Consider the following 25243-nt stretch of genomic DNA (forward strand, 5'->3'; position numbering starts at 1 on the left):
GTATACTTCTGTTTCAACAATACACAAGAAGAGCACACACTTTCCTTCACAACTTTCCTCGGCAACAATTTCCTCATTATCTTAATTTGCCTTTTTTTTTTTTTTTTTTTTTTTTTTTGAGAAGGTTACCTAATTAAACACTAAACATCAAAAATGAATCATCATTGAGACAACAATGAGCTCTTGAGTTTAAAGCACAGTTTCTAAAACAGACTCTAGGGATGCAGGATTGAGGTCTTTTTTTTTTTTAAGGCGGTAACTTCACTGGCTTGAACAATTTGTCCAAGCCCCAACATGCTGAGGGCCCACAAGCAGAGTTCTCCAAACCAGGCAAAAAGCAGAAATGTGCCCAACATGAAAACTGATCTTAAAGGCCCTCTTCTACTATACAAGCAGACAAACTTTTCACTGAAGTGAAAAATTTCAAGAGGACTTCTCTGTTGTCAGCAACTGACAATTTTGATTTTACAAACACAGTGAAGTATCAGTGTAGGAGATCCAAGATCTCAGCTGAACAAAGAGAACCACAAACTCTCCAAACACTGAAGTTTCAGCAATTTCCATCCTTTCACCGAAAACTATCTTTGATGTGTTCTCATTGCCAGTCAGTTGCTTCAGATGTTGATTACTCATTTCATTGATTTCTCCACTGTTTTCTGTTCCTATAGATAACTACACTATTGTTCTTTCACTGCCTGAACTGCTGTGAAACAAGGCAGTATAAAATACCTTTAGTGGGAGGAGGTTTTGTATGGAACTGTAGATTTTACTTCATCTACAGCAGTGCCTGCTGTCTTTCTGCTTTATTACTTCTTTTAGACTTTAATGCAAGATCATCTATTACCTTAAGGGTGCTTAAGATCCTACCACAAGTTTCATCACAAAACTCGTACATAGTGCAACAGGTTCCCAGCTAAAAGATTGTCCAAGATCTCTCAATATATTAAAATCTGTAAATTAATCAATTCTGAGCACCAAACATTATTTAGACATTAGGCAAACATTAGTAGCCACATGCACTGAATTTATAAATAACAAGGTACAAGCTATACGCCTGTAAAAATTATAATACAGAGGAATTTTGAAATTTTCAAAGTATTTAAGGCAGAACATGCAAAAGACTTTCCAAGAGGTGGTTCTTAGGCAACTTTAAAGATGTTATTTGCTGCTCATAACTCTGTCGTTTGAGATTCCCTGCCATAAATACAAAGATGATATCATAGACCTGGAAGATTCAAACTTGTATCACGAATGTAATCATTTTGTATTTGGTGTGAAAAACAAATCTAGATATTCTGACTTCTGTTATAGCAAAAACTTAAATTATTTACCAGACAAATACTCCCACTGAATTGCTTCTGCACATGAACTGAATTCAGATTAATACTAAAATTACATCATGCTTATAAATATCCTGACTCAGATGATAAAGTTCCTGGTTACTGCCTATTTACAGCCTGCAAAGTGCCTACTTCTTTCTGCTATGAAAGAACAAACCACCAATTTAATTTACAAGTTGCCCTCCTTAGCTTCCATAAAAGGACTTCTGAAATATAATTGTAGAGTCTCTTGTTCACCTGCTCATCGAGGCACTTCACAAAGCTTTAACATTTCCTTAACTTGAAGCCAGAGGGTTGGACATTGTGCTGAGCAGGGTCCTCACTCAACGTGCTGCCCACTTGTCACACCCAGACTGCAGCTTTTGTAGCATCTCCTCCTGCATGTTTAGCTGTGCCAACAGAAGATGCTCCCGTCCCCACTGCAGAACCAGAGGAACAATCCATAGGAGAGTTTTTAAATCCACTTAAGACAAAATAAGCTGGGCTAGCGCAAATCACCCATTTAAATTGGCTGAGCTTTTCTGGCTGATTGCCCCACAGCCAGTGTGGGAGCTCTGCTGACTCTTGTGAGGCCATAACCACCACCAAAGTGCAATAGCAATCAGCTAGGAGGAGATGAGGGTTTCCAATGGCATGGATTTTAGCCAAGTGAATGTCTGCCTACAACCTCCAGCATGTGATTTTTAATCAAAGGAGCAATAGCAGCAGAAGCAGTTGCAGGAGAACATTTGCAGTGGCAGAAATCCTCACATCTACATGTGCCACAGAGAGATGCTCAGTCTAAACAACTGGGCCAGTCAAAGACATTTTGCACACAGGTATTCTACCATCTTTTTGCAAGAGGTTCCTGACCTTAGAGCTCTGCTGCTCTTTCATCTCCTTCATGCAAAAAATTTCTGAGGTACCTTAAATCACTTTTGATGGCCTTATAAAGTTAACTAACTTTGCCTAAAGCAAATTACAGCATTTACTGGATCCATTTGCCAGAAGATGAAGGGAGGAAACACCTTCAGGCAGAGCAGCAGAACTGGGAAAAGAGGGAGAAAGAAGAGAGGGCTGAAGGCAGAGGTCTGCAAATAAAACCTCCAGCCAGAAAAGCTGGATGCAGAAGATAGGAGTGGTTCATAATATCTTCTTGTAATTTTGTATAACTGGATTTCAAGACAGATGTAAAAACCCAAAGTGCTACAGGTTATAAACTCTGGGGTCAAGGGGAACTACCTGTGGTGCAGCTGCTATCACATCAGGGTCTTTCTTTAGCCATAACTTGTTTCGCTGTACTGCAATATACATTAAGAATTTGATATGAAGAGATTTAAGGAGCTGCAGTTAGTGAATTCCAGCATCCACCCTTGTCAAGCAGAAAGTGAATGTGCTTAATATGTGAAAACTGTCCAACAAGTAGCATTTAACCTGCAACTCAAAACACAAAGTCTCACTTCAGTCTTGATTTATATCAATATAATTTTAAACATGATCACTCTTCAACTCATTCCGAGCAAAAGTCTCTGCATTACATTTTCCACATGCAGTGCTCAGGTTTATCGCAGTAACAACACTTTGTAGCCTAACAGTATTGTTCTTGAGAATATATGGACACTTTGTAACTATTCTTGAAATAAAACTCTGGGCAAATAGTTATGAAGGTAAAAAGCATCTGAACTTCATTTCCTCTCTCCAGAACATAAAAATTTGGCCTCCATTGTACAAACATTTATTAGCAGGCCTGGAATGAGAGCTCAGCTTCTCCAGGCATTGGCTTTAGGAACTACAATAGTTTGCTGAACTATGGGACCAACATCTACAAATAGAGCACACGCCTCTTATCAGTAAGGCAAGGTCTGTGAGCAGAGGCAATATCTTTCACTACCACAAGAAATACAGTTGGGCAGTGGGGAGGGGAGGGAGAAGCTGACCTGACCCTCAGTTTAGGAAGGATATTGAGGTCCTGGAGCAGGTCCAAAGGAGGGCAACTGGGCTGGTGAAGGGACTCCAGCACAGATCCTATGAGGTGAGGCTGAGGGAGCTGGGGCTGTTCAGCCTGGAGAAGAGGAGGCTCAGGTTCCTGACCTTAGAGCTCTGCTGCTCTTTCATCTCCTTCATGCAAAAAATTTCTTAGGTACCTTAAGGGGTCTCCTCTCACTGAGGGGAGACCTCATCACTCTCTACAACTCCCTGAAAGGAGGTTGGAGCCAGGGGGGGGTTGGTCTCTTTTCCCAGGCAACTCTCAGCAAGACAAGAGTGCACGGTCTCAAGTTGTGCCAGGGGAGGTTTAGGTTGGACATTAGAAAGAATTTCTTTACAGAGAGGGTGATCAAGCATTGGAATGGGCTGCCCAGGGAAGTGGTGGATTCTCCGTCCCTGGAGATACTTAAAAAGAGACTGGATGTGGCACTCAGTGCCATGGGCTGGGAACTGCAGTGGTAGTTGATCAAGGGTTGGATTTGATGATCTCTGAGGTCCCTTCCAACCCAGCCGATTCTATGATTCTGTGACAAAGTTTCAGGTACACTTCTGGCCCTTTTACATATGCATCTGAGACTTTTTGGTCCCCACCAAGTGCAAAGGGTAGTGTTTAGTAGTGCAGTTTGTCTCGAATAGGAAAGAAAGGGGTGAAATAAGGGGGGAAAAAAGATTCTAGCATGCCATGAAGTCAGTGTCTCTATTGAGTCTACCAACTTATTGTCCCAGGCTCAATGCTTTGGAGTGTTTTGCAGCTCTTCCTGGAGGGCTAAGACTAAGAAGGTAAGAGATAGGGGGGGTACTCTGAGAAATGTTAACCCACTGGTGTTTCCATCCCTCATCAGCTGCCAGCGTGCTCCATCTGAGCATGGTGTTTGCTTAGTCACCCCTGGGTGTCCCACGGGGCTCAGAGCACTGCATGAAATGCACCAAATTCCAGGAGGACCCCAGCAATTTGATGATCCAGTTACAAGGGCCACACACTAGACCCATGCAGAGCCATGCCAGCACATACCAATTACTTTGTATTTCAGACAGTGAATGATTAACATGTATGTCTAGATGCCCAACACCTGTTCTCAAGCTTGCACTTAGCCTCAAAAATTCCTGCTTCCATTTCAGGCCCCAAAAAGCAGCCTCTCTTCCCTTGCCAGCTACATCCTGCAGGAGACTTAACAGCTCCAGACACAAACTTTGTTTCATTATCTCAGGCAGTGCAATATTACCCATTCTGCTAGCAAGAGAATAAATTTCCATGCTGGCTTCTGGCAAAGATTGATATAATTGTACATAATGTGAAGTTCAGTCACAACATCAAAAGGAAAATTATTTTTCCTTTGATGAGATCTGGGATTTTACTGTTTGTTCACCCATTCGTTTTCCCAACAGCTCTGATCATGAACACAGTATACAATCCTATGTTTTTTAAAAAAACCCAGAAAGCAAATCAAGAGATGCTAAAGGAAATGAACCATAAAGTGAGGGCAGCAGTATCTATCTAACATTTTTGCAAACAATCCACTTGTCACTTTCATGGACCAAGGTTAATTAATATTCTATAAAGGTCTTCCAAAAGCTGAATACCTCTCCAGTTCTGAATTCATGGGGCTGACCTTAGACTTTCTCAGAATGATTTTTAATGCAGTCTGTTATCAGCAAAACCCGTTTAAACACATGTCCCATCTGCCAGCACCCCATTTGCAAAAGAGCTTCTTATACTTGCAGACAGTCAAGCTTCTGCCTGCTTCCCTCTCTCCTCTAAATACCAGCTGTATGGTAATGAGCACAAACAGCTGAAAAATACTGCACAGTAACAAAGCTGGTACGAAGCGGGCAGAACAACGCTTCCACTCAATGAAGCAGTTGTAGCATGAATTTAGCAGATTAGCTATTGAACAGGGGTGGGGGAGGTCTGGAAAAAATGTAAAGGGTCTGCACAAATAGCAAGAAAATGAAAAGAGACCAAGGGGGCACAAGCTACCAAAGAAAACCCCATATTCTAAAGTACTTTTGTTGGGCTGCATGGACCGATTCATCGAATTTTCTAAGGCTAACTCCTGGTGTACTAATGATATGCCAAATGCTATTCTGATCATTTGCAAGTTCAGTTATTTTTTAAAGGAGGAAACTTGTTAATGAAAGTTTTCCATTCATTAACAAATCTCTTCATCAGCTGGGGGCAGGGGAAGTCCTTAAGAACAGGGACATGCTCTCCTACTTCAGTTTCTCATACACACAGCATGTGTGACCAACAAGCACCATATTATCTATTAACCTTTTGCATAATAGTCTCTCTCAGCCTTACCATATCTGTAAAGCCATTTTTTCAAATGCTGACAACATGCATAATACCCTCCAGATACTGGCAAGCTTTTTAAGCAGTGAGCATAAAAGACACTTGCTTTTAAGAAAATTTGTGCATAACTGCATTCAGCTGACATGTGCACACAAGACATGCAGTTGAGTATTTGTTTATGCAAGTAGCTAATTAGATAGATGCTGTTTGCCTAAAGTCTAAAAATCACACATGTAGTTTTGCACTTGAAATTGTATGCCTCTGTCTGCTGGCTCTTGTGAAACATGTGTGCAGTTTTCACACATAAAGCTGATGTGAAAATACACGACTCTTGTTGTTTGTGATTCCCCAATGGCATCTAGAGTGTTGCTGGTGCTTTTGAAGAACTGGATCCTAGTGCTTTCCTGGAAAAAGATGGAGGACTGTGTATTGACAATGCCACAACAAGCACTTTGTCAAAAAGTTTGTTACGAAGTTGGGGTTTTTTTTCCTAATTCCTCATTTCAAAGCCTTACTGTTTCAATTCTTCAGCATCCTAACATTTGTTTTTTGTGACAAGTAAGGCTAGTAATAAGTTTTCAAAAATTCACCTACTAAGACAAACTGAAATGAAAGCACTATAATGCTTCTAAAAGTAGTGAAGAGTTAAATCCCCTCATGTGAGGGGAAAAAAAATACATTTGCCTCTAAGGTCATCATAATGCAGCTCCAAAGAAAGCACACATAATCTTTTAACCTTTATAAAACACACTTAACAAGTTACACAGAACACATCCAAAACTGGCCATGTGACTGGCTTCCTTTCACTGGTGATCACAAAATAAACAAAAAACAGAGAAAGTAATTTTCTTAGGGCATGAAAGAGCTTGTTACGGGGCTACACAATGTCATTCTCAAATGACATTTTTATTGCTCATGTCTATCATAACCTGTAATAAATAGAAGACAAAAAAAATCGCTATTAAAGTTCACTGGGACTCTCCATTGAATTTCAAATTTTCATGTAGGTCAAATATATTGAATTTAGCCTACCTTGATCTTTCCAGGAAAATTCAAGTATACATTTTGAAATATTTCTTGTATTTTAAGTACCTTAAGGAAATAATAGCAAGTTTATCAAGAGACAAAACAGGTAGCAGACATTTTCAACATATAGAGATGAATAAAATTCTAACGATTAAGCATATGCCATTGATTTGGTAAAAAAGAGTTAGCTTCAGTCTAGGTATTTATTAATCATCATTAAAATTGCTGGTTCCCATAATCTTCTGTACCTAAAAATACTACAAATATCACTTTTAGTTCTTTTTTAAAATATATTCTCTGAATTGTTTAATACACACAAGGATGAAAACCGCTTTAAAATGCTGAGTAACCGAATGTATTTTATTGAGAGATAAAAGTACATTTCTCAGTAGAAAAATAATGTGCCAAAATTACTTTGGTTCTTTCCAGTTACATGCATTTCTTCAGCTCAACAGCATTTCAGGAGTAAGGAATATGATACTACAGGAGTGCTGAATCTAACTGCTATGCTACTAACTCAGGTTTGCCTTGCTTGTTACCTTCAGAGAAGCCCAAGCTTCCCAATACTATTATTTAACTTTTTGGGCTATGGTCCTGACCTACAGACTGGGATGCTAAAGCAGAGTCTATAAACAGAGAAAGCCCTGTGTACTGTAGAAGATATAAACTTGGAAGATTCAAGATTTTTGCATGTTCCATATGTTTCATGTAAAATCATCTACAAATCACTGTTTTTCTACTTCGAAACAAAATTAGACATACACAGAAACAAAACTGAAGTTGTCTACAGGAAAAAGAAGCATTATAAAATGTGACACAGAATGCAAGAAAAATCTTGCCACTGAAACTAGCAGAGCTACACTCATTCATTTTTAACCCTTAACCTCAAAATCATCATGGTATCAACTGGATAGAATACCAACTACACCAAGCAGAACACTGTCATAAGGCAAGACTGGACTGAATGTTGGCTCCTTTGGTAAAATAGTGAGGCCAGAAATAACTACAGAAAGGTTTGGGTTGGATGGGACCTTCAAAGATCATCTAGTTCAACCTCCCTGCTGTAGGCAGGGACATAGACTCATAGAACCATTTTATGTGAAAAGACCACTAAGATGATGAATCCAACCATTAACCCAGCACAATGCCAAATCTCCCACTAAACCACGTCCCTTAGCACCACATACATCCATCTATACAGCTTTCAAATCTCCCCAGGGATGGTGACTCAACCACTTCACTGGGCAGCCTGTTCAACACTTGACGAACCTTTTGGTGAATTAATTTTTCCTAATATGAAATCTGAACCTCCCCTTCTGTCATTTGAGGTGCTGTCCTCTTGTTCTACTGCCTGTTACTTAGGCAAGGAGATCTCCTCTCTACTCTGCTCTGGTGAGTACCTGGAGTACCGTGTCCAGTTCTGAAGTCCCCAACACAAGGACACTGAGCTCCTTAAGCATGTCCAGAGGAGAGCCACACAGAGGGGCAGAGGAATGGAGAACCTCCCCTATGAAGAGAGGCTGAGGAAGTTTGGGTTCAGCCTGGAGAAGAGGAGGCTCCAAGGTGACCCTAGAGTCCCTTTCCAGTACCTGAATGGGGCTTTCCAGAAATCCGGGTGTGTAGCAAGAGGACAAGGGGCAATGGTTTAGAACTTGAAGAGGGAAGTTTTAGATTAGATATTAGGAGGAAATTCTTTACTGTGAGGGTGGTGAGACACTGGAACAGGCTGCCCAGGGATGTTGTGGCTGCCCCATCCGTAGAAGTGTTCAAGGCCAGGTTGGATGGGGCCTTGAGCAACCTGGTCTGGTAGGAGGTGTCCCTGCCCGTGGCAGGAGGGTTGGCTCTAGATGATCTTTTAAGGTGCCTTCCAACCCCAGGCATTCTATGATTCTATATACAATGGTTTCCCTCAACAAGAAAAGTGTACTTCAAATGTACATTTATATCCAAAGTTAAAAAAATAAACAAAAAATGAATACGTTGTTTTATTGATACCCTTTATATTTCAAACCTAGCTGTACTCTGCCAGCACTTGTCCATACTCTTCGTGTGTTTGTAGTACATGGAAACCTTTAAATGCTAACAGTCTTGAAAAAATACTGAATATTATTTATATTCATGAGTATAAAAAATATTGAGGAGAAAACAATGACTCATTTTAAACAAGAACGATCTTAACTGTATTGACTTTTCTAGGATATTTCTTTAACTTAAAGGGATTAGAATACTTCCCTTAAAAGTAAAGCATGTACACAAAACAGATAAAATAATCATGAGTCAGTGTGATCTTCCAGAACAGTTTGAAATGATAACAGATGAAGATTTATAGACAGCACTATACTGCCCCTTCACGTTCAGTACAGAAACAACACCACAAGCTGCAAGATGTCATTCACTTAAAATTAACACAGTAACTATGTTAAATTGTAATTTTCATAAACTTTCATACATGACAGACACCCTCCCCTCAATAAAACATACAAAGGAAGGAAATTAGAATAAAATGAAGCTCTCACTTTAGAGGCAAGCCCATTTTTTTATTATTATTTTGATATTCAGTCAGTCCCTTCTCTTTAAAAAAGGTATCAATTTTCCACCTTGATTACATGGTGGATTACACTTTAAGAACAAAAACAATTCAGTTAAATTTAAGATTTTTTGGGGTGGGGAGGTGGCACAACAACCATACTAAAATGGATATATTTAGTCATTCTAGAAAATTTTAATAGTATAATAAAACTTCCATCAGCATCAACTCTTAGCAGCATGCAAAATTGCTTATGTGTGTCTAAGTTATTTAATACATCTTAACTTTTAACTTAACTTTCAAAATAACACAGTTTTCCCCCAAGCATCTTGGTTTTTCCAATTTAAAATTCAATTGATATATGTTTGGTAACGTAGGGTTATATTTGTTGTTCTGGTGTATGGGTTTTTGCTTCAGAAAGCATTAAGATCAACTCCAGCCAAAAACTACAGATTAGGTAATTAAAGGTGTCCCATATTTCCATAAGGCACATCCCCCAGAGTAACATCACTATATATATTTACCTCTTGTGACCAAGATATTAATGTAGAGATGGATAATTTCTAAAAGTCTTGGTAGAATATGTTGTGTCAGAAAACATAACTAGAAAATGTAACAGAAAACAAGGCAGCTGGAATCTTCATTTGCTTGGCAAGTAGATACCTAAATAACTGTAAGCACACAGTATTTCACAAGTACATGACACATCCTATGGAGAAGGTGAGCTTTGCTCATACATAATTCAATTTTCTAATGTACAAACCCTCATCCCTCTCCTACCCTCTTTTTTTTTTTCTTTACTAATGATACTAAGTCTTGGAAAACCTTCTTGCTGATTTAATCTCTCAGCCTTTTCTAAAGTAAGAATTTAAATAAAGTACATAAGCAAGAAATACAATGTAAATTATTTTCTAGTGTGAGTAAATCTATATTTGCTACCTTTCCAATGCAGCAGAACTATTCAGTTTGCAACTGAATACTAATCTTGAGAAACCCTGAGGATGCGAGTCCAAACTGTTCTTAAACTACACAAAAGATAACAAGATTTTGTGATTTCTATTCTGAAGAAAAATAAAGCAATAACATAATATATTACTTTTCTGTATGCTCTACAGACACGTGGAAAGACATAAGTATAAGGAGCTATTTTCTATCTCAATAGCTGAAGCTTGCTTGCACTTGAAAGCAGTAACAAAAAAATTGAAGAAGAACAAAGCATGACATGACTAAATTTATTACATTCATAAACAAATTTCTTAGGTTTTATTAATATAAATAGTGTCTGGCTGAGTGTAGGACTATATGTTATAGGTGGCATTTCTATCCACACCTGTTAAGATAAGCCTTTTGCTATTTTAGAATCAAGTATGTTACTTGTTCATGTTAAGAAAAAATGTGTGTTCAGAGCATTTATTCAGATTAACTTCCTAACATATTTTTATCTCCAGAAATTCATGGATGACTTTTCTGCAGAAAATCCAGAAAATATGGAAATAGATGGTAGAATTTAAGTACAGTTTCTTCTAAGTTCAGATCAATTTTTTTTAAGAAATTAATATTTGTAGAAAAGATTACAAAAGTAACTTGAATTCCTCAGTATTATGCAATCTCTCTCAAGTGAGGACAAAGACTGGCAGTTCCTCCTAGCCCTTCCTACAATGTTAGATTGGAATAGGAGAGCTGCAAGATGACAAGGTCCTTATTGAATGTCATTGTGATACAAAATTATATTTTTTTATTATGAAAGCAAAGCAGAGTACACAATGTGACCATGAAGAAAACCATTATATTGCACAGAAGCAAATACAACAGAATGACATAATTTGCAATTTTAAAAAATTTATGCTCAAAATATTTCATGTGCTACATAAGTTAAGCATAGCCTTAAGTAGAAAATGTTTCAGAAATCTTCTTATAAAATACCCTAAATCTGTCCATTGCATTGGCATAGTAACTAAACAGACAGTACAAAGTTATTTCTTCTATGTGCATCTGACTAAATCCATGGGACATTTTAGACACAGACCACAAGAACATCATGAATGTCTTTCTGAGTCAGCCCTAAATCCATCTAGTGTAGCAAATTCCACAGATAATTTAATTTTTATCTAGGCTAAACTCAACTATTCAAGCTACCTATATACAAGCATAACCGTTTCAAGGAAGAAAAGGCAGAATTAAATCTGAATTATCAACAGTTACAAAAAAAGGTGCAAATCAGTTCTCTGACCCATGTATTTCAGAAATGTGTTCACTGAGAGACTTCAAACTTCAGTGTAGTTTGCATTTTTCACAATAATGGTAAAGAGGAGACTTAAGAGTAGTCTCCCACTTGCAGAACTTACAACCTCCCTCTCCATCAGCATTTACTACATTATTATCACTGGAGCTTTGTGTGTTTACATATATATTATATATTCAAGAATCCAGCCTCTTCACCAAAGTCAGAGTAGGGCATCCTCTCACAAAGGAAACTCTTGCAAGGAACAGTTTCTAATAAAAAAATAACCACAAATAATGACATTATGGTCACATTTTTGCCACAAATAATGGCAAAAAATAAAAACCAAAAAACCCAAAGCCAAACGAACATTTTCCCTGACCATAAAGATAACATCCAAAGGATAATAATAATAATGGGAAATGGAAATTCAAGCTTTGTCTTCTGACTACATGCAAGCAGAAACAAGGGGACCTAAAACACAAGACAGTAGTTTTAGAATAAATATTGGAAAATGGTTATTACAGTTATTTCAGTGACAACTTTTGGGTCACTGTATTCCATTTTATCCTCTGCCTAGTCATATGATTTTTTATGCAAAAGTGTCAATCACTGTACTGTATGGGATCTTTCCCTTAAAATAAGCATGCTGAGCTTGGAAGTGAAGCTGGCACTCGAGAGAAGCACAACATTGTCTTTGGAGGTTTCATCTTCTGTGAAAGAGATTGTGACTTACAACTTCAGGATCAAGTTAATTGAAAGTTTTTTGATTAAAAAGATAGGGTTAAATTTCTATCATTCTCATGGCATCTAGAGGTGAGATCTCTGTAACTACCACCGAACTAGCTTTGACTCTGCAAGACAGACATAAAATAAGATTAATAAAGAAACTATGGCATAGTTTGGTTGTTCAACCCTCAGTGTCAGGTCATCCTTTTATGAAATGATTGGATTCTGAAGCAAGCCATGATATAGTCTTTCTCAAAGAATATATTCTTGTCTGAGAGACTTCACTGTATAATCTACAGTGTCACTTTTTAAAATGATGAAAAGTTCTTGTTAAATGGGACTGCCACCCTGGGAATACTAAAAAAAAAAATACTTCAATAGCTTCTACATCTACAAAAAAATGTCTATTTTGCTGATACGTCTGCACAGAAACAGACACATTTTTAGCAATACAGCTCTGGTTGCTTGATACTATAGCCACTCAGTTTTCTGTTCTGTCTTTTGTCAGTCTCACTTGCTGTATCTCATGTCATTTGTAGCCAACAAAGCAATACTTTATGTACACCACAAGCCTGGGACTGGTGTTGCACTGCCTGGCTTTCTCCATCCTGTGATAACTACAATATTGCTAAACAGTGTCTGAATATGAAGCATCCACCAGAGAAGCAGAAAATGCCATTCCCTGTAAGCAGCCACTGTAAAAGACAATCACTGTTAAGAACACATAACAGGCAGCTGAAGTTCTATCTGTAGATAAGCTGAATCTCTCACTGCTTTCATTTAGAGTAATTTACCAAATGCTCCTGACCACTTCTACTTTTGCTTTTAGATGAGAATCAGATTTGGAAAGTTTTCTATTTTTATGGAAACAAACAGCTGCAAATCAGAGCTTAAACATCCTCACTCATAAACGAAGAAAAAAACATTTTGCACTTTAAATACAGTGGTGATTTTTAAACACCTAATGAAACTACAAAGCAGTACCTTCCAATTCTCTTCTCAGAGTCTCAGTAGCATATTTCATTTTCCTGCATACACCTTCTGTTACTTCTGTATGGAAAAACTGTCTTTCTCTACATCTTGATCCAATTAATACGAACTATTTGGACCCAATGAAGTAAACACATTTTCAGAGGTAGAATTATGCTTTTTAGAAAAAAATTAATTCATCCCATACATTTTTTCCCTTTCCAAATTAATATATATATATATAAAACAACAAAAAAGGTTATTTTCTATTACCTCCAGTTCCATTTATATATTGCCATTTTCTCCTCATACTTGGTAAAGAAATACATACAATTCTACTTAAAACAGGACAGCAACATTTGAGGAAGATTTCAATTTGAGACCTTGTCTGAATAAGCAATCTACAATGATTTAACATCTGGATTTTATGCACCCAAAAGCAAATGCATCCCTAAAGCCTCACTAGTATGGAAATGAAAAGTAGAAAGTATTGCAGGACCTTTAAGCAGCCTCCACCCTCAGTGGAAATTATACTGTGGAAATTCAGCAGGATTAGGACAGGATGGAGTCTCGTTTGCATTTGGCTTTGTGCTGGATGCCTTCTAGACCAGGTAACAGAACCTCATGAGTTCTTGAAACACTTTTTCTGTATCATCTCCAAGACCTCCTCATGTGTTGCAACCTGACATGTGGCCAGAATTCAGTGCAAGTATTTTTTCCATTTTGGTTTATCAGGAAAGAAACCATTTCTGCTTTGCCAAGTCAAACAAGGAGAGACAGGGGTTCTTCAGCAGCAGCTATTTGCAGCTTTGGAGAATATGACAGCAGCTGTCCACAAGGTGAAAAGAAACAAGGAAATGAAGGACAAAAGGCAAGAGTACCTTAGTTTCCAGATTTGTTTATAAACCTGCTGCTTAAAACTGCACCTTGATTGTTGTCTCCTCTCTGCGCTGAGTAGAAGCCATGTGCTGAAGGGTGAGTTGGAAGAATTTTTTGGTTTTTTTATTATTTTTAATGGGTGAGTAGGGAAGGACTGAAAAAAACTATTTCCTTATTTATAATACATTTAAAGATGAGATTCAAGCCTTCTCAAAGAATCACAGAATTACTTAATTTGGAAAAAGCCCTTAATATCAGCAAATCCAACCATTACCTTAGCACACTGCCAAGTCCACCACTAAACCATGACCCCAGGCATCAACATCTACATGTCCTTTAGAATTCCTCTGGAGAGGGTTACTCAACCACTTCCCTGGGCCTAAAAGACCTTTCAGTAAAGAAATTTCTCCTAATATCCAAGCTAAACCTCCCCTGACACAACATGAGGCTGTTTCCTCTTCTCCTATTGCTTTTTACTTGAGCAGAGAGATTGACACCACCTTGCTACATCCTCCTTTCAGGTAGCTGTAGAGTGCCATGAGCTCTGCCCTCAGCCTGCTTTTCTCCAGCCAAAGTAAACCCAGTTGCCTAAGCTGCTCCTCTTAAGCTTGCCCTCTTGAATATTTTTCCTATTGAAAACTGAGGTCTTGTTTATACTGAAAAAAACCCGATTAAACTAGAATATAAGATAATACAAAGGGAAAGAAAAATGTAAGGGAAGAGCTTCAGTTTTGTTCTGCTAGATAACAGTAGTAAATTTGCTAGTTTGTGTATTTGTGAAAATCCTTAATGAAGATCCACCTAAGCCAGCACAGATAAAACCTTTGCTTTTGGTACAGTTGTTTTATATGTCTGTAACAGATACACATCATCAACGGCAGCCTTACAAGGGAGCACTGCTGCTGCTTATTGGCAAGAAGCTAGAAGGAAATCTTAAGGCTCTCACTGACAGAGAGAGAACAGCATCTGTATCTGTGTATGTAGTCTGAGGATTGTTATTAAATAGAAGTAGATAATGAGATGCTCTGACACCCCAGTTCTGAATGGAAGAAGAAAGGAAGCAATTAGTTACTAGATTTAATATTGCATGCTACAGAATGGAAATTATATATTGCAATTTAAAAACAGACCATGAAGTTCACAAGCACTGTCAAAGGGATTCAGAAGTCCAGAAAGGTTTTTAGCATATTTATAAGTAGCAACTGGCATTCTTTTAGAAATACAAAGATGGTTGCATATATTAGAGGTTTTTAATAGGGCAGCAGCTTTGTGATCTGTGTCATCATGTGCTTTGGAATGCCACATCCAATATCTGGCACTCTGATTCTTCAAAGAAAACATATGTTTGTATGTCCTCTCTTTACTAGAATGCAAACATTTTTTTTCTTTGAGAGAAAATTTTAAAAGCTTGTTGATAATGTCAAGCTAATTTAAGCACTGAAATAAAATAGATGGGCAATATTCGAGGTACATACAATGTAGGCAGGGTTACATTTGAGGGGAAAAATAGTTTATTCAATTGTTGGTTTGATTTTGTTGGTTTTTTTGGGTTTTTGTTTTTTTTTTTTAATACTTTGCATCAGTAACTATTTGTTCTCTTAATTTCAGTATTTGTTTTAGAAAATTAAATCCCAAAAGCTATAGAGGAATAATCTCTTCCAAGTCCCAATGTTAGCACTTAATTCCCTTTCTCCACCTCCTCCTTCCTCTTTTCCTCCATATTTGTCACTTAGTAAGCCAAACAAAAGCAACACTTCAGTATTTCAAGAGTTCAGACTCAAGATTCCACAGAAAATTCATTCCCCAAATGTCCACATACCTTCAAAACATTAACTAGTTCTCAAAATTCCTAGCAAGGAGAAATAAAAGCTTGAAATCTGTGCTTCATTAAAGGAATACAGAAAAAAATGGATTAAAACCCAAGTGTGTGTCCTAAGTCACCTCCCAGTAAGAAATTTCTTGCGTGAAAATGTACAAATAGGTGTCCCTCGTCCATGATTCTGAAGGCTAAGCAAGGAGGCAGAACAACTCTAAGATACAGGCAATCTGAAATTAAAATTAATAAATACAATAGTTTACAGTTACATTTAAAACCACCAATCATCCTTCTTTATTAGTCAATAATTCTGTTTTATCTAAATTAGGTCTGATTTGTGTCAATGCAAGTACCTCTCTAAAAAGGATTATCTTTACCTTGTAAGAAATACGTACCTATACACATACTGCACTGTCATTAAACTATGTAAAAATAATTACACATTTTGCTGTTGATCTCATGAAGATCAGTTATCTCTCCATAGAGAAGACAGTTCAATTTAAAGCAGCATCACCAATATTACTCATGCTTAAGTAGCACAGATCTGAATTACAAATCTTATAACCACAAAGAAAATATGAGGCCTCAGAGCCAGTTATTAAATAACACCTCATTTTTTATATCAGCATACATACACAAAAGACAAAGCATGCTAAGAGCAAATAAACACAGATGTTTCTTGAAAGATTAGTTTTACTAGGCTTGCAGTGCCTAATGTGACTGGGTAGCTGAGTCTGAGTAACCTCAGGGGACACAAATTGTCTACTGAAGCCCAAAGAACAGGCTGAAAGTTTTTAGTACTTGGGTATTCAGTTTATGTGTCCACTGCAAGGAGCTGTCAGTGTTACCTCTTCCTCTACCTTCGGTCCCCCCAAATCCCTCCAAAGCAGTGGAGGGAGATGAAAATTACAGTTTTTAATATTCCTGTAGTTCAGTGACTAGCGTGAACGTGAACTCTGGGTTCTCTTTATCAGGAAGAGAGAAACAGAGAAGTTGGGGTATGTGTTGGGGTGGGAGTGTGTGCAGGGGTGGAGAAGGTTTCCACAGCTGCCTCTCCTCCTTACCATGTTTCAGGAATTAATTATTGCCCTGAGGCTGCCTTGGATGTCTTCAAACATTTACCTTCTGCACACACCAGAAAGAATAGGTCACTTCTGACTCAAGCACTTCCTAATTCGAGAAAAGTAAACCTGGACCCGCTAAACATGGCCATAAACAGAGAGATGTGCAGTGTTTCTGGACATTTAAAACATTCATTTGCGTGCCCAAATTAAAACGGGCCAGCACTTCAGAACAGGAAACTATTTCCTCTTGACCCTCTCAGAAGTTTGGATGCCTTCCCAGAAATCTCAAGACTGGCGCAGGGCTTAGTACTGTGCCTGCAAGACAGCTGCATTCATTTTATGTAAGGCACTAAAACGAGAAGACATCTGGATGCAACCCTTCATGGGAATGCACAGGACAAACCAAGGAAGACAGGTTGAACAGATGTAACAAACCGAGGTAGTGCCAGGTCCAGAAACTGATCCACGTTAATGCTCCAAAGAAATTTCACTCGGGAAGGCAGCGCCATATGCAGGACATGTGGAAAGCTAACTTTAGTTATGCCAGCAGATCTCATGGAAACCCACGATCACTCACACAGCTTGGAATCAGGAGGTTCAAGCTGCCTCCTCTTCGTCTGGGAGGGAATGGTTACAACTCACTGAAATTTTCCCCCACGCTGAATATTTCCCCCATGCAGAGAAGAAACTAGAAGAGATTATTTTACAATGATGTCAAATAATTCCAACAAAACTATATCCAACTTGCTCTAACCCATGAGGGGTTTCTTAAAAAACATCAACAATCGCTAAAATTAATCTCTCTGTGCAGTTTTAATCCACATAATATTACATTCAAATCAGGCACCAACCAAAATAGCTGCTGTTATGATTCTAATCCATTTTCTTCCTAAAGCAGAGGAGTGCTGCTATGGACATATGTCCTTAATAAATCTGGAAATTAATTTCAGGCTTCACATTAATTGCAATTAGTGTCAAATTTTTGTAGTGGAAAGTGACCTCAACATAATGGTATTTCAAACATGATGAGAAAACCAACAATTTCTTTCAGAAGGAATTTTATGCCACGATATAAATGTGTCATTTTAAAATTTGTATGGTTAGTTTTTTGCCATGTGCCGTGTCTATTAAATAATTTTACATATTTCTTGCATCAGCACGATTGGAAAATGCAAAGGAGAGGCAAACTTACATGTCTAATACATAAACAAATGGAAGATTATTCTTACTAGTACAAACATATTCCTCAAAAAAAGAAAGGTGCACAAGCATCTATTCTGGATGCTATTCAAGAGAAGAAAATTGGTACCAACTATGAGAGTTTATTATCTGCTTAGACATAATAAAGAAGGCTAAGAAATGGAAAATGATTGACAAGTAACATTTTAATATGTAATTTTTTCCACTTGAACCTAAATGCATGTATTTTTAAAATTAATTAATAGATGCTGCAGTAACATCGCTTGTACTAAAATACATTTATATATTTCTTCTGGTGGTTTATCTGGTTCAATTAGGAAATACCAGACTAGCCAGCTACAGATAGTCCCTTGATTCATTAAAGGTGGTGTGTGGGCAGGAAGGGGCTCCCAGTGCTGCTCAGAGCACAAGCAGAGATGCAAAGGACAGGAACACTGTGGGTGTAAAAAGGAAGGAAAGAAAAAAAGCAATGCTTTAGAAAAGCTATGTGGACAGAATAGACACTAGACAGTAGAGAACTTCTTTGGTATCTTGGTATCTAGACAGGATTTGAGGAAGGAGGGGCAAAAGAAGAGAAGACTGCAAGGCAAGGAAGAAATTCATGGTAAGAATTCAGTCTGAAATTTCCCTGACAACAAACCACAGGAGAAATGCAAGATGGAATGTAGTAGTGCTGCAAATATGTTAAAATTGCAAACATTCTTGCCAGCTGCTGCTGTTATCATGAGAAGTAATCTTGTGTTAGGGTTTATTAATAGCAATGTGCTTTGAAAGAGCCTGCCATTTGTACTTACAGAACACTGCATTATGCAGACTGACTTAGAGCACCAAATTTTTGAGTGTGCAAGTACAGTAGTAACCGAAACTCAGGGTAAGTCAGAAAAGAAATGACACTAAAACATACCAAAAATACCTTTGTAGCACCTCCTTGGCTGTTCTTTTTCAATTTTCACGAAGCAAAATTCTCTTGCAAGAGTTTTGTCAGAGAGAGAGCTTTGTAGTCTCATCTACAGACTCCTGGCCCACAGGCCAAGAAACAGTTTTCTGTTTCTAGCAGCCAGCAATCATTATCTTTCGATTTCCATTTTGTCTTCTGTCTTTAAGTTCTTCAAGCACTAAGCTCTCCTTTGCATACAGCATTTAGAACAACATTATCATCATACAAACAGTAATAGACAGCATTTACCACAACATTATTATAACACAAATAGTAAAGTTTGTAAATAGAAGTATGTTTTTTAAAGCCATATCTGTACAGACAACTGAAGGCATCTGAAGAATGACAAAAAATCCCACATGCAACCAGGTAAATGCAGCAAGCTCCAAGGGGTTACCTTCAATATACACTAACTCCATTGTAAGCTGAAATACGTGCTGGCTACAGAAGCTGGAGCCAAATAAATTTTAGAAATTCCACTGGAAGGTATATATTAAAATATCTGATCTCAATTTTGCATCTATTTACATATTAAAGATTCCTAAAATAAGTTTTCTACCTGAGTCTTCTAGATACAAGGTGCCTTTTTCTCACAGTTTACAAATAGAATTCAACTACCTTGCATATGCAAAACAATTCAGCACATAAAAGCTCACGAAACTGTTAAATAATGAACAATCTGAAACAGAGGGGAGAAAGAAGCGTGTTTCACTAATTACAACACAAAACATTTGCTGTCTTTGCCACATTATTATACTGATCCCTGTAAAACAAAAACATTTCCCTAGGTCACAAAGATATTTAATATGTTGGCATTTACCAAGTGCTATGAGTTCCTCTGATATGTTGAGTTGGGTTTGGGAAGTCTTGCTAAACTCTGATAATTCATAAGGGAAGAACATATATGGAAGGATATATTAAGACTTTAGTAACATTTATACATTTAAACTCATTCTTCTCTCCTCCCTTTTTCCACCAGTTTACAGTCAGTGGATCTTTGGTGGTCTTGTGATATATTACAGTATAATCTACAAAGCAAATGAATAACACCTCACACAAATTTTACAGTGTAGTACAGTTTGCAATCAATCTGAATAGAGAAGCAAGTAAGTTCTTCTGAAATATGTTTAAAAGTCCACATCCCTATGCAAATGATCTGCAACCATTTCAGTCCTCTTACCAAGAAACCTTGCAATCAAACCGATTACTGAAAAAAAAGTACTTTAAGGAACACAACAAATGAAAAGTACAGACTTGTAATATATAAATAAAGAAAGGGAATATATAAATAAATACATATATAAAGAAAGAAAGGGAAAATTCACATCAACTCCAGTGCTCTTTTCTTGCCTTTTCAAGCAACTGAGAATTGTATTATAAAGTATTTGAAGAGAATTTGGAAAGATACTGCTGCTGTCCCTATGCAAAACTGTAGTCTCAATTTTATCATAGAACGAAGATAAATAGCAGCATCAGGAGCTGGAAAGAGGGCAAAGAGTGACAGAGGGAGAGAGGAAAAAGAGGTCCACTTTTAGCAAAAGTGGAACTATTGAAAACAGCAATGCCATCATGCCCTGACAGTTATGGTTCATCACGTAAGGAACGACAATCAATCAGCAGCAGAGATGCAAGAGCAAGATGCTAATGCCACAGCCTGCTTTTAACTTGTCTGGGTTTCATTCTGGTTCAGTTCAACTTCCAATAAAAATCTGGGGAATGCCAGAACAAAGACTGCCTGTTAAAACTAATTTAGCCTCTTTGTTTTTCTGTATTAAGTGATAGTCATGACACAACAGAGCATTATTTCCTTACAAAGGATCCTTTTCCCATACCTGAAAAATTTATGTTCAGGAAATTAAAATGGCTTCATTTGTTACAGAAGGACAAAAAGTGTTTACTTAGTGATACAAGGACTGCAAAAAGCAAAAGAAGAAGATTCACGCTTAAGGCAATCACATTTCAAAGCAATAAATAAAGTATTTAATTACACATTTCATGAATTCCTCTCTGGCATGATCAATCAGCAAAGAGGCAGCTGGGTCAGTTTATGGCATCACTGCTGTCTCCCATTCCATTTTTTCTTCTGCTGGATGCTATAAACTCCACAGTTTGAGACAATAAACCAGACAGACTTTAAGGAGGGAAAGAGCGTTCACAAAATCAGTCACATTCAGCTTCACCTGAATAACAGGAGAGGCTTCGAAAGGCATCTAAACAATTGGGCACAAAAGAGTAAAATTGCCCAGACAACCTTCCTTCTGACACCTCCTGAAGGGAAGTGACTGCAGAATTCTCCTAACAGGCTTTTAGCATCCGTCCCTGTGCATCAGTATGTAGCAGACAGCACTGCCTCTTGCACCAGAAATGGAAGCTTTAAATGCATCGAAACCACACAGAACAACATTTGAGCTAGCATTAAATATATATCAGTTTCCAATTGCTGCTTTTAACTTGGTGAGAAATAAGTAGAACAATTTAAATGCAAAAGTGTTTTAAGAGTCAGTATGGTCACAGAAAGGATCACTGAATATTCTGAAAACATAGTCCTAGGTAGTGGTATGGTGTGTCACGTGTTGCAGCAGAGGTTTGGTGGGAAAAAGAAAAAAGAAGAAAAAAAATTGTTGGAAATGGTCTGCATATTTTTGACCCAGTAGAGCTGACGAACTGGCTGTGTAGTTTAGCCAGCAATTTTCTTTTTTCCAAGGGACACAGGGAACAGCTGTTTGAACAGCAAACTAAGTGTTCCCTCCTACAAATGCCTATCTTAAGCCCAGTGTCTGTAACATCCCACAGAAAGGGAGGGTAGACAGAAGCCTACTTCTGCCTGAGATTTTTGAATTTTGGCACCACTTGGCAAGCCTTTTGTAAGCATGGCCTGGGAAATCACAAGGCTCTTCAGATGAGTCAGGTTGAACCACCCCATCTTCATTTGATCTGACAAAAAAGTCAACCACTTTACAAACAAAATTAAAGTGGTAATTGCAGAAAGAAAGAAAAAAGGATAAAGAAAATTATTTTTACACTGCCTCCACATTCCACACTGAGAAAATAAAAAACACACTGCTTTTCTTCAAGGCTATCACCTCATACAGGAAGATCTTATTTACCTTGGGAGAGAAGATAAAAGGTACGGGGAAAGTAGATTCAGAGAGGAGATACTGCATATATTTAAAAGGAAATAGTTCATAACTCAAGATTATTAATCATCTAAAAGAAGTTACACTCTAGGCAGTATTAAAAAAGACTTATTCTTGCTCATTTCTCTAACTTTTCGGCATTCCTTTCCCTCCACTCAAACCCATCTGCCTTTTCAGTTAAATTCCTTCTGCTGGACCACTGAAGCACTTCTTTTTCATCCTTAAGACTTAAAAAAATAATGAAAGAAAACAGACACTAAAATTTCTTAGTATTAGGTTGGCTTTGCTGTGAGTATTTGGATATGCAAAAAAATGAACACACTCCTTTATGAGAAACAAGCAAGAGGGAACCAACTTCCTTTGTTTGTATCCTTTCAGATATGAGCTGATTAATCTGTACTTCCATTCAGGTAACAAATTCTAACACAAACGAGGGAATTTGAAGTAAAGGCTAAATCAGCTTTGAAAGAAAGCAATTTCTGACAGCCCCTCAAAAAGGCTTCTTACCATTAGTGGCCATCATGCAATCTCCTGCAAATAAGTGAAGCTGTTTATGCATAAGGCATTAGTATATGAAAAACTTCATTAGCATAGTAGTCAATCAGAAGAAGGAAGAGGAACCAGAGACTCATTCCAGGTGCTCTGCTGTAGTAAATAAGGCACAGATATCATGTATAATGGGTTAGACCAGTGGACACTCTTCTGATTAAAGAAACACAGGCTGCTCTATAAATCAGGGGAACAGAGGATAAAACATTTAAGAGCTAACACACAAGAACATATTACATAGGGAAGCATTCCACTCATGAGCTAAGTTGGTGAATTGCCAAAATTTGGTTGGATACATTTTAAGGGTGAAACACATATAGCAAAACTATGCTCACAGAGCATAGTTCAGCATACCAGAATCTTTCATGTTTCTGAAAATATGGGCACTTTCTTTTTATCTTGGCTTTTCTAGCTTGGAATACCACAGGGTGCACACAGAAACCCCCGATTTATAGCAATTCAGTGCTACTTAAGCCACTTGAAATGAAAGAATGCTGCAAGTGCACAAGTCACTTGAACAAAATCTCCAGCTTATTAGCACTCTTTAAAAGCATATATTCAATATGCCTCCAAGAAAGACAAGTACTGGAATTTTCGGGCAACAAAAGGAAAACTAAAGAGGGAAGAAGTACATTTTTTAACTACAGCTTTTGAAATAGTTAAGAATTGTAATTCATAAGGGAAAACACTACTACTGTTAGTGGTTTCAGACCAGTTTAAAGAACAACAACAACAACAACAATTTAATTTAACACGGTTAAATTAAGAGACCAGTGTTTTCTCAACTAGTATTTACCATGGCAAACAAAATACAGCACTTGATTTCAGAACAGATGTGATATGCGTGACTATCTGGTGAGTGTGTTCACTGATCAGCTGCAGTTACATTGCCCTGAACAGCTAAGTGATACCCGATAGCTGAAGGGTGTACTAGTTGAAAGGTATTCATTGCTGCTTCAAATTATATTGCAAAATCTACTTCAGTACCTACAAAAGATATGTTAATGGCTGAAGAGCACCACGGCTATGTCTACAATAGTGCATTAGTGGTTTCAGTGACAGCTCTGAAGGAATAAATTACCTTTGTTGTGTAAGTACTTTCAGAGCTATGCACTACTTACTCTCAAGTGCTACACAAAGAATTCTAAGTAATACTATTTTTAACTAGATTCAGATTAGTAGTATTGCTGACAAGTGTTTTAACTAGATGAACAAATTGACAAAATGCATAATGGCAAACTGTTAAGTCCTGTGACCATTTATAGTGCACTTCTTGATAGAAGCCCAATATAACTAATGCAGAGGATGCAGAAGCTAGGAATTGTCAGCTCTCGTAGCGGAAGTCTTTCACTCTCAAGGATCATAGTACAAATTTTAAAGATGTTTTGTTTGGTTTAATGTACAATTAAGGAGGGGAAGAAATGAGTTCAAATAAGGAGAAGGTCGATGATCTTTAAGTAAGATCAGTGTTTGAATGGCTCAATCGTGCACTTGCCAGAAAGGAGTTGGTATTGACAGATTCCTGACTCAATAACTTGGAAACAAACAAGCTCCTGCACATCAAGTTCAGATATGAAAATTATCCTAAAAAAATCAATGCATTACCTATTAAATTAAAAATAGAACTTTATAAAAATGAATCTAAGAGTTACATATTGGTGAGGACTGTGGTAGAACTCATATTTTACATGAAAATACTTTTTTGGTTCTTGCTATGTTTAATAACATGATAAATCTACATATCAAAAGCACTTATTCTCCCCTCTGTAGGTACCCAAAATTAGATGGGGTTTTGTTGTGGCAATTCTTTTTTTAATACGTAGAGATGAGAATGCAGATATTATATACAACCTATGTGTGTTAGCATGGAAGAAACCCAATATGGCAATGGTTCTGAGTTACATGCAGGCTTAGAGTGTTACAAGGCATGAGACTAAACGTGGAGCTCTGATCTTTTCCTCTATCAGCAGCGACCATACTGAGATTTACCAGTTTCAGAATATAAACATAAATAGATTGTTAATAGCTTAGTTGGTAAAACATATTTACAGCATTTCTTAATCTCTTCCTTAGTCCTAATGCTAAAAAGTGCACGCTGAACAGCTTCTTAAACCCTCCTAGATCTATAAACTGATTGTTTGAATGCTATGTAGGACACGGCAGCATAGATAAACTGTGGTCATTTTAGAAAAATACAAAATTTTCAGAGAAATGCTTCTAGAATTACTTTTTTCATATTGTGGCAAGTTAATTTGTGATCACTTTATGCTTTATCCAAGTTAAAGTAACTAAAATTATCCAAACATACTCTAAACATTATCTTCAAGCAAACAGTTCTCAAATCATAAAAGTTTGAACACATCTATTAAAATATAGGCTATTTTATCACTTCCAACCTTAAGAAATGTTCCTATTCAATATTCAGAAAACACATAAGTGTAATATCTAATTTCAGAAAAATACTTGTCTGAAATGCACATGATCCAATACAAAGTAATATGTGTGTATGTATATATATATATATGTTCTAATTTTTGTATTGCTGTCAGTTGGATTTTACATTGCTGGCTTTCAACACATGCCATATACCA

The 25243-nt window shown here is 37.4% G+C and overlaps 1 protein-coding gene across 4 annotated transcripts in view; it reads right to left on the reverse strand.

The window, feature by feature from the left end:
* FBXW7 (F-box and WD repeat domain containing 7) overlaps positions 1-25243 on the reverse strand; it is a 183315-nt gene that overhangs the window by 55867 nt on the left and 102205 nt on the right. Inside the window, exon 3 of one of the 4 annotated variants that reach the window (XM_071742933.1) lies at positions 16651-17517. The exons of the other annotated variants lie outside the window; for them this stretch is intronic. Coding sequence (XP_071599034.1) covers positions 17461-17517 — 57 coding nt within the window. The 3' untranslated portion in view covers positions 16651-17460. Of the gene's footprint in view, positions 1-16650; positions 17518-25243 lie in introns of those variants that run through there. 4 annotated transcript variants of the gene reach the window in all.

Source organism: Heliangelus exortis, chromosome 4 (genome assembly GCF_036169615.1).
Source record: "Heliangelus exortis chromosome 4, bHelExo1.hap1, whole genome shotgun sequence".
Taxonomy (NCBI): Eukaryota; Metazoa; Chordata; class Aves; order Apodiformes; family Trochilidae; genus Heliangelus; species Heliangelus exortis.